This window comes from Centruroides sculpturatus, unplaced genomic scaffold (assembly GCF_000671375.1).
Source record: "Centruroides sculpturatus isolate CEXI.00-Female unplaced genomic scaffold, Cexi_2.0 scaffold255, whole genome shotgun sequence".
NCBI classification, from domain to species: Eukaryota; Metazoa; Arthropoda; class Arachnida; order Scorpiones; family Buthidae; genus Centruroides; species Centruroides sculpturatus.
Window position 1 is genome coordinate 472,672 of NW_019384705.1, and position 11,543 is coordinate 484,214.

The window sequence follows — 11,543 nt, forward strand, 5'->3', positions numbered from 1 at the left end:
TTTTTTATTATTATTATTTTTAATAGTAGAAAGTAAAATTAGTATATTGAGTAATGTATTTTCTTTTCAGTTTGTGAAAAACTGTTTACTGCTCGACGATTGACACGTGATTCAACTTTAACAGGAAGCTTTCAAGAAATAAATCCAAAACCGATCGTGTTCTTTGAAATATAGTCTTTTTACAATTGGCGATAGTGTTTTCTATTCAATAACAAAAGGAATTCATTATAGTGATTTAAGCATTAAAAAAAATGGAGATGTAAGATAATCAGAGAATAGTTAAATTTCAGTATTTTTTTCCCCCTTCAACCAAACATTTTCTAGAGAAGAATCATCGTTCATCTTAGTTTTCTAGAATATATTATTAATGTGGCTGTCGATGTATTGATTCTTCGTCCGAAATTTCTCTTCTCTACTAATTTCAACTTAGATAATTAAGCACAAATGGATAATAACTCCTCTCTACTCATTACCTGAATTTTTTTTTTTAATTCAGAGATTATATCCACTCTCATTAACACGTAGCATTTCCGTCAAAATAAAGTTTAAAATTATTTTTATCTGTTAAAAAAATATTACTATTATTTAAATACGTGCATAACTTAGTAATAGATTAAGAGATAATCCATTTTGAATAAAATAATGACTAAGTTTGACTTAAGTGAGTCATGTATAAGTCATAGAAATTGAATAAGTATTTAAGAGTATGACAAGTTCAAAACTAATTACACGTAAATTTCAGTAGACTCACGTCTCACATCTGCACACAGTTTGGGGGGGTCCTACGACGAATTGACGTCAATTGTACCATTTATAGATGACACGTTTTCGTACAGATGGTACTAATTGACAAGCTATGCTTAATTGATTCTAACAGTAAACATGTAAACAAAAGAATACGAGTTTAGTCACATGTTTTCCCACTTAAAACTACTCAGAATATAACAATAGTAGATTTTAACATAACATTAATAGCTAAAGTTGTGTATTGAATGTTGAGAAACACATTGTGTCATAATTCATAAATTATGGGTTTTTTTTTTTTTGAAATACTTCCTTGTCTTGAGTAATAAATTATTTCTTATAATTATACATTATGGAGATTATTTTCGAAAATATTTATATTATAGGATCTATTCGAATTTAGAAACTTTTAAAATTAAAAAAATGCTTATTAATAATTTTAGGTTGGTTGATAAAAGGAATAAATTTTATACCAAACACGTGATAAGACGAAACAATCCTCCAGAAAATGAAGAACGGGAAGAAAAAAAAAAGTAATTTCACGAAATTCTGTCATTTTACTTCTTGAAAATAGCCTATTTTGTCATTTGTTGTATGACTCAAATACAGCTTTTTCTTTTTTTTTTTTTTTATCTTCGTTTAAGAAACAATTTTTTATCCTTAAGGACAATTTTCTACAATAAATTTATGGCAGCTGTTCTCTTACACGATTTTATTGCTCGTCTGTTATTTATTTTTCCTTTTTTTCTTATTTTCTTAAAGAACGAATTATCGACATTTAAATAGATCTTTCTTAATCCCTATAATTTTCTCCTATAAATTTATCAGCGGATTAATGGATAATCCTTTTTTAATCTAATATTTGTTAACTTCTAATAACATTTAATTTATGCACGAATCTCAGCTTTAAAAATAGGAAATCTTAGACGAAAATATGAAAAAAAAGGTAATATTGGATATCTTTTTTACTTTCTAGAGATTAATAACGAGTTATATAAAAAAAAAAAAATACTTACGGGGAGACATACAATATGCGAATGGTTATTACCATCTAAAATTTCATGCACTTCTCGGAACACACTTCATATGTTAAACCTCCTCCCTTTCCATTCCAAATGAAGAGGGAAGCTAAGCTGGAGAACCTTGCAACACGTGTGGACAGAAGTGTTGGTTGCAGGACGCTGATTGGCTGTTTGACAGAATGAAAACCTAAATAGTCCTTAAACTACTCTGCACACAAAATGAATCGTCGATATAATTGTAATTGTGTACTTTCTATTTAAAGCATCACCCTAAATAAAACACATATCGAAAGGAATGACAGGAAAATTATCCACACTAAAATTTACATAACACAGTCTGTTTTTTTCAAACCTAGCCAATCTGTTTTTCACGCTTATATGCCAAATGAAATGAGGGGAGTGAAAGTAAAAAAAAAAAAAGAGGATGCAGGAAAAAAAAGGAGGATATTGCCACAAAGTCCTGTTTAGCACCTGTTTATTATAGGAGAAGAAAGTAGTGAGAGAGACATTCTATAATGAATACGGCACGTATGGCCAAGCAATCTAATTAATCATCGCGCACACCACGCGTAACGTACGCCAGATGGTTTTGTAGCTTTTTTTTTTTTTTTCGTCGCTATGTAAAATTTTAAATGTTAAAACTCATCAATTATCCGGTCATTCTCGCTGCCGAATCAAAAGTGATGGGCATTTATTCAAGAACATATGAAATATATGTTTTTTCGATTCGTTGGACAGACCGTTTGCACGTGTGACGTTTTAACAAAGAGATTTTGTGTTCTTCTTCCCCCGTTTGACCTTCTCTTCTATGTTGCCCCTTGTCCAACAACGAAAAACCGTTAGAAAAGACAGCAATCCCCAGGGTGCGAGGGGAACTGTCTGACTGATAGAAACCAACGCAAACGTTTCTTTTACCCGAAACCGCATACGTTTTTAAATTTTCCCAAACTGGACTTTACTGTTAATAAGAGAAAAGGGTAGTAATGAGCCATTCTTTTTTACAAACTTTACAACTATCTAACTAGGTGGTCTTAAGTAATACGAATGTAACTATTAAAAGCTCCATACAACAGGATCGGAACTTTCTAATGCACTAAAACAGATGGAAGAAGGTACACAGATAGTCTGTTAGTAAACAATAGGTCACAGTAGCCCGCAGGTGGGGTGTAAGATTATTATTGGCAGCTGTCTGTTAACAGATGTGTCCCTGAATTTAAAAAAAAAAAAAAATTAAATAATTTCAGGTCATTGTCGTAACGGAACTAAAGGAAGAAAATAATAAATAAGCCTAGATATTTAGCGAAAGTGTTATAAAACTGGACAAGTTAGCTGGCCTTGCCACAAACTCGACAATAGGGAATGATTCACTCCACTTCAATCAGATCATCCTTTCATCCCCGCAGTGACTCATCCTCCGTTCCCCAACTGGTAAACAACCTAATATATATTAAAAAAAAGCATCTTAATTAAAAATCCTGCTGCTTTGCCTTATTATGAAATAATTCGCTAATTGTAGATAGAAGACAAGTAAAAGCAAATGCATTTCTTTTCACCGCAAAAGTAAATGGGAAGCTTTTAAAAATTTTATGCGCCAAATTAATTATGTAAAAAAAAAAAAAGAAAAACAGAATCATTCGTAGAATTTAAAAGATGAGTTATAATTAAAAAAATAAAAAAAATATTACTTAAATTTTTGGAATTAGAAAACCGCTTAAAAACTTAAGCTTCAATTTCTCTAGAGATTAATTAATAGAAAAAAATATATATATATATTTCTTTCTTTTGTTTTTTAATTAAGCTAGAGCTAATTATTTTTAATTACTATAAACTCGTTCATTAGAGAATTTGCAGCTTCTTTTTTTTTTTCTTAGTCTTTATCCGATTTTCTTTCCAAACAAAATATTAATCTAAAAATCTGTGAATATGCTAAACATTTATGCCTTATGTTTATATAATTTTAATTCCGGAATATTTTTATTTGAATAAATTCGACATAAACTTATTCTAAGAACTTCAAGAATTATAATTAAAAAAATAAATAAATAAAGGTAAAAAATGAAATTTTTATTTAATAGAGAAATATTTCTGAAATAAAAATACAAATTCCTACAACTAAATTTCGAACAGAGCACAACATATTGATTTATAACCTACAGGGAAAAGTAATAATAATAATAATAAATGGATGAAGTGAATAATTACCATTTATATATAAGTTTAAAAGAATAATAAATATCTATAATTTGTATATAGTAAGACAGATTATTTAAACTTAGAATATTTTGTTTTTGACTGTATTAAGTAATTATCTAATCTTCTTTAATAATACTTAAGAATATTCAATGCTATACATGAATATTTGTTTTAAAAAGAATAGAAAGAAATTCAGCTTAAAAATAATAGAAAAAATAGTAAGAAAAAAGTTTTTAGAAAGCACGAAATGCTATTCTTTAACTATACATTCAGTCCATTGTAAAAACAGGCAAACTTCAAACACAAGTGTACTTTAGTTTTTTATGCGCCTAGAAACGAAAGTTGAGCATTCCCAATTGTTAAAAAAATCCTATTTAAATATTAAAAATCTACTTAAAAAAATAACCGAATATAAAAATGTATTAAATATTGATGGGACAAGAAGGAATAAAAGATGTAAATACTGTACAGTGTACAGTACGTTTAATTATTATTATTGTTTCTAAGAAAATTATAAAATTTATCTAAATCTATCATCTTTTGGAAAGTTTCATGCTATTAAAATAAAATGAAGGTCTTACGAAAAGAAAAATTTGATTAATTTCGCTTGAAAATTTTATTATTTTGAGGAGTTCTTTAAAGAAAGTCGCTAGTTCGATCTAGAATTTAGAAAAGTACACGAGGATATTTTAATTTAATTCACAGTGTACGTTTAATTATTATTATTGTTTCTAAGAAAATTATAAAATTTATCTAAATCTATCATCTTTTGGAAAGTTTCATGCTATTAAAATAAAATGAAGGTCTTACAAAAAGAAAAATTTGATTAATTTCGCTTGAAAATTTTATTATTTTGAGGAGTTCTTTAAAGAAAGTCGCTAGTTCGATCTAGAATTTAGAAAAGTACACGAGGATATTTTAATTTAATTCAATGTATTCGATTAATTATTAATAAGGAAAAAACTTTCGCATATATAAGGTTAATAATTAATGGGAGAAAGCCTTCAGATATTAAGTTCTTGGTGTGATATTTTTCTAAAAGAAGCATGGACGGGGTACTTAATATCCAGTGGTGTAACTGCGGTTAAACGATGCTTAAAACCCACAATAAGGAGGCCCAGACTAAATCCTACAAATACGAGAAGTTTTAAGAAAAATAATATATATGTTACAGTCAAAACCCGTTTTTAGTTAGAACGCGTTTTAACTAGTTGAAACTAGTTTATACTAAATGTCTTTGTTAAAACCCGTTTTGTCTAGTTGAAACTAGTTTATACTGAATGTCTTTGTTAAAACCCGTTTTGTCTAGTTAAAACTAGTTTTAACTCAAATTCATTTTTGACTACAGTAAATTCTAGTTTTAACTAGACAAAACCGGTTTTGTCTAGTTAATTTACTGCTGTACATGTTTTGACTTTAGATAAAACTAGTTTTAACTTTTAACATTAGTTAAAACTAATTTTAGCTACATAAATATGTTTGGGGGAAATAAAGTTGTGTGTAGTGATTCGGCGGAAGATGCCTAACATTTTGCTTATGAAGAAAATTACAGCGCTAATTTGAGTTTAGGAGCCCTCTAATGAAAATATCATATTCTGGAGTATGTCTTTCAAATAAAAGTTTGGAGTTTATTTTAAAAAATTCTATACTGTGTTTGCAATGACGACTTTTTCACTGTCTGGCATTTTAAGCATCTCACCCCAAGTATCTGGGTGAGATGCCAAATGCCATTAGGGTAAGATAACAAATATAATTGCTTAAAATTAATTTTTGAATTTCTTAACCAAATTTAATTTATTGCATATGTAGTACAAAGTACTTCATAGTAAGTATAACAGCACAGTATAAGTATTGTTAAGTTTCCGCCCGTTCTAACGTGTTCTATAGCTAGCTGAAAGCTTTTTTCAGTCCAAAAACTTTTTTGAGAAGTCCTTATATAATTTCTATGCATATCCTGCAATAAAACGAGAAAACAAAAGTTTATTAAAAATAGGCATATTGGAAATCAATTAACAAAAAATAGGCACGTTACCCCAAGAAAAATGTGGCATATTTTCCATTTGTTGGGGTAAGATGCCTAGTAGAGTCACGTGCTCCAGCATGTCCGATCGGGATCGGCGGTAGCTGACAATGGAAACTTTAGAACCTTAACTACATCACACATTAATTGTTTTTAGCAATTTTTAATAAATTCCATTTTAACTTTTAGTTTAAAATTATTCTAGAAACATTTCACAACAAAAACTTCGTTCTTATCTAGCTTTTATTCTTCTCGGATGTAGAAAATGAAGTAACGGTAGCCAACTACAGCTTTCCGCACTCAATATTGGCCCAACGATTCATCATACAAATACATGACAATATGTGACGTCACCGTTTGAAAATATCAAAAATTAGGCATCTTCCCCCGCTTACCATCTTACCCCGAATCACTCTATGCGTTGCAGTCAAACCAGTTTTTAGTTAGGATGCGTTTTAACTAGTTAAAACTAGTTTATACTGGATGTCTTTGTTAAAACCCGTTTTGTCTAGTTAAAACTAGAATTTACTGCTAGTCAAAAATGAATTTGAGTTAAAACTAGTTTTAACTAGACAAAACGGGTTTTAACAAAGACATTTAGTATAAACTAGTTTCAACTAGACAAAACGGGTTTTAACAAAGACATTCAGTATAAACTAGTTTCAACTAGTTAAAACGCGTTCTAACTAAAAACGGGTTTTGACTGTAACATATATATATATATATAAAATGTTCCTCCATTTTTGTTCGATTAAATTTGTTTATAACAAAATATACCTACTTTAATTTAAGGACATGTTACAACAAGTAGTAGTAGTGCACAAAAATTTCATGTAACAAGTCCTTAAATATAGTAAGATTCTCGGGAAAATTTTTTAGAATACTTAAAATAAAAACAAGAATCAATTAATATAATTTTAGTATACCTGTCTATAATATTTTTTTAACAATTTAAAACTTTTAAATTCCTATACCATTATGAATACGAATACAGAGTACAGTCGATTCGCCTTAAACGAACACCGATAAAGCAAATTATCGCGTTAAAACAAATGGCAAAACGCCATTGTCACAACGTTAATTTTCACGCAATAAAGCCAACAAAAATTTACCAGAATTCGTTAAACCAAACTGTAAATTAATTCCACAACCCTCAAGAAATAACCCTCCTTTTACTTATGTTAGAACCATATAATTAGTACTGTAATAAATGTTCTATTTTGAGTAGAATAGATTTTAAGTAAACAAGACGGGTTCGACCTCCGATTGTAAAGCAATTTAAACATCTGGTTCTAACAGAACATTCTACCGTACTCAGAAAATAGGGTTTAAAATTTAAGGGCGCCCATTCCTTTAAATGGACGCGGTTCCATGCTTTACTTTATATTTCATTATTTATAAATGAAAAATAATATTTAGATAAATAAATTATAAATTAAATAAATATAAGTAATATTTACTATTATTTTGAGGTCCACGCGAAAGCACCTCAATCCTAGTTAAGATATAGAATTCATTACATTAATAACTATTTTTAAGTGTTTAAAAAAAATATATATATATATTGGTAAGAATTTTGAATATTAAATATATTAAATATTGAAATACATTTTAAATATTTTCATTTTATGAAGAAATAGAATCATTAGGCCTATTAACTGTTAATTAATATATTATCCTATAATCATTTACAGATTTATAATACAAAATTAAATGATCAGATGAGGCAATTAATTATTTTTTCATTAAAATAAAAGCATTTCCTTAATTTTAGAAATGAATTAAGAAACATTTCTATTAAATTAATAATGTAAAAGTATTGTTTTTAAATGTAAATCGAATTCGTGAAGACCTTTCAACTTAGTTTTAATTAATAAAACCGAAAATGTGAATGTCATTTAAAAATGCGATTAACTTAATATATTAATTCACAAAAATAGATAATTTATTTACATTTGTTAAAAATACATTATTTAATTTTTAATTAAGTAGCTAAATGTAAAGCAGTTAGAATATTCATATTTATTTTATTAATTTATAAGAGCTTGTTATATAACGAATAAAATAAAATAATATAGGCCTATATATACCAGTCGACTCCCTATAACACTATTAATAATTCCGTTTTATATGAATTCCATGTTGTACGAGTCACTTAGATTTTACAAATACGTATGCCGGGCTGTGAACGGCTCACGTATTTGTAAAATCTAAGTGACTCGTACAACATGGAATTCATATAAAACGGAATTATTAATAGTGTTATAGGGAGTCGACTGGTATATATAGGCCTATATTATTTTATTTTATTCGTTATATAACAAGCTCTTATAAATTAATAAAATAAATATGAATATTCTAACTGCTTTACATTTAGCTACTTAATTAAAAATTAAATAATGTATTTTTAACAAATGTAAATAAATTATCTATTTTTGTGAATTAATATATTAAGTTAATCGCATTTTTAAATGACATTCACATTTTCGGTTTTATTAATTAAAACTAAGTTGAAAGGTCTTCACGAATTCGATTTACATTTAAAAACAATACTTTTACATTATTAATTTAATAGAAATGTTTCTTAATTCATTTCTAAAATTAAGGAAATGCTTTTATTTTAATGAAAAAATAATTAATTGCCTCATCTGATCATTTAATTTTGTATTATAAATCTGTAAATGATTATAGGATAATATATTAATTAACAGTTAATAGGCCTAATGATTCTATTTCTTCATAAAATGAAAATATTTAAAATGTATTTCAATATTTAATATATTTAATATTCAAAATTCTTACCAATATATATATATATATTTTTTAAACACTTAAAAATAGTTATTAATGTAATGAATTCTATATCTTAACTAGGATTGAGGTGCTTTCGCGTGGACCTCAAAATAATAGTAAATATTACTTATATTTATTTAATTTATAATTTATTTATCTAAATATTATTTTTCATTTATAAATAATGAAATATAAAGTAAAGCATGGAACCGCGTCCATTTAAAGGAATGGGCGCCCTTAAATTTTAAACCCTATTTTCTGAGTACGGTAGAATGTTCTGTNGCGAATATAAAAATATTTTTTCTATTAATTTTTTGGTTAATGTCAAATCTTATTTTAAAATTTTGTCTACAAATAATTACTGCATTTATTTATAACGTTCAGCATTTTTAGCAATAAGCAAATATTGAACACGAATTTTAACTTAAATATCTTTTATGGTTGACATGATTCTAAATATATAAATTTCAAATTTTCTAGACGTATTTGATTATATATCTAAAATATGACACCTCTCTGCAATTGACAGAATTCTAATCAAAATGATAATACAATATATAATAGATTCCCCCCCCCCGCTTTTACGACTGGAATAAATTTTCTATTACGATCGTATGAAGTGCCATATTTAAGTACTGTATTGTATTTCGTTTTTTTTTTTAACGATTTCGGTATGGTTCAGTACAGTTCAAAGTTTTTCAGAGATAGAACATTACGACACTGAGCTATTGAGAAATTAGAATTAGATTTACTTCGATTCTCTTAAAGTCTGCTTCTCGACAACAATTAGATTCTTAAAGCGGGTATCCGTGATTTGAAATTAATTTTGCATTATCTAATATTCTGATAAAATAGCATTAGTTACATTAAAAATATCTAATATAATATATACACTACACTGCTGCCCATTAAAATTGTTACACTAGGAAAGAAAGCAAAGAGCAGAATAATATTTATTTTTACACATATAGTATAATGAAAGTAAGACATGATCAGATTGATTAGTAATCTTGTGATACAGAGCACCCAGCATGTTGTACCTTTCATGCAAATTTCGTGCAGCCTTCATGGTACAGAACACCCAGCATGTTGTACTGTACCTACCATGAAAATTTCGTGCAGCCTTCATGGTTTAGTAATTTTAATGGCTAACAGCGTATTACAATATAGTTTTTCATGATTTAATCGGTTCACGAAAAGCTATTCTTAAGAGAAACGTCGTTATTAGGTTGCAATTTTCAAATGGCATAGCTAAAGATTCCCATTGTCGCCCGTTATTCCTTAATCCAGAAAACGGAGTTAGATAGATAGAAATCGAGACCACACATAAAAAACTTAGGGGCCGACACCCCGATTAATTAATTGTGTACGAACTTTCGATTTTTTTAATTAAAATATGATTATAATTGCAGTCCGGCATAATAATTTTTCGATTTTTTATCATTCTGTCATAAATTGAATTTCTATCATCGAAAATAAATTTTGAACTATACACCTGTATGTATACATTGTATATATTATAAATGTATAGCTTAGTATATGTACTGTATATATTTATCCTTTATGCAGATCTAAAACTAAATTTATATATATTTTAACGTTGCGTGACAAGACAATTGTTAAAAGTACTTGTAATTGTTTTATCTAATTAACATTATTCTGGTTTTATCTGTCAAAAGTTATCAGTTTTTTTTTTTTTCTTTTTTTTTACAAATGTCACTTTACCTAGGTCTATTTATAAATAACCTATTTATAGTTATATATTATTTTATGGTTGTTTTAAAGTTTGAATTGATTTATGATCATACACTTGATAATTAATTATAATAAAATAATATATTAGTTTGCAAATTTTAGAATTAATCTATATAATTGTTTTATATAGCCTAAATAATATATGATTATTTTAAGAAAATTTATCTTAAATAGTCTGAAAACTAAACTTTCAAAGTTTAGATAAGTAAAAGCATCTTTTTCATTTTATAAAATGGCTTTTTTTTTTAGTTACTTTTTTGTTTTTAATCCAGAATATTAAATTTTGATTTAATATAAGTCTAGTCAGTCTTCGTAATAAAAAACAGACATCTCTTTCCAGAAGCGTATCCAGATATCATCGTTAGAAGAGTTTCGGGGATATTTTTGTGTGTATTTTTTAATGTTTTTGTAGATAGATCTAAAAAGAATTACGTATCTAAAAGATTAAGGTTAAGGAGAAGCATATGCCTCTCTCTTTCCAATATCTTCCTTCCTTCTCTTTCCTTATTCTTCCCATGTATTCGAAATTATAAATTTAGACTAAAATTTATTTCATAAAATATAAATTCTGAAGAGTTTTGGAATCTCTCATTAAAATTTTAATGATTGATTCCGAAATCTGCAATAATTCAACCCAAATTTAAATTCGTGATCGGTGAAGAAAGCGCATTAGTTATATACTAATTACAGTCGACCCCCTATAACATGGGTTCCTACAACGGAAATTCCTATAACGTAGCGAAAAAATTGCGGCAGTATTCGTATAAAGGGACTCGTAAAACGTCGTCGCCTACTCGTGTCGCGACAAAATTGGTCGAATCTGGACCAATAGTGGATGAGCAGCCGAACTACTTTCCGCCGTCAAGCGCCACGCTACAGAAAGTTTTGGCGGGTAAATTAAGTTTGCTATCGTCTGTACAGTATTATATATAAATTAGGTACTGTACACATAATTATATATTAATTATATATAAATTAGGTACTGTATATATAATTATATATTAACTTATTGTATT

At 27.6% G+C, this 11,543-nt stretch overlaps 1 protein-coding gene across 2 annotated transcripts in view; it reads right to left on the bottom strand.

The window, feature by feature from the left end:
* LOC111627659 (mucin-6-like) overlaps positions 1-11,543 on the bottom strand; it is a 134,756-nt gene that overhangs the window by 110,987 nt on the left and 12,226 nt on the right. The window contains exon 1 of one of the 2 annotated variants that reach the window (XM_023371259.1): positions 1,761-1,869. The exons of the other annotated variant lie outside the window; for it this stretch is intronic. Within the exon in view, the coding sequence (XP_023227027.1) occupies positions 1,761-1,770 (10 nt within the window). The 5' untranslated portion in view covers positions 1,771-1,869. Of the gene's footprint in view, positions 1-1,760; positions 1,870-11,543 lie in introns of those variants that run through there. 2 annotated transcript variants of the gene reach the window in all.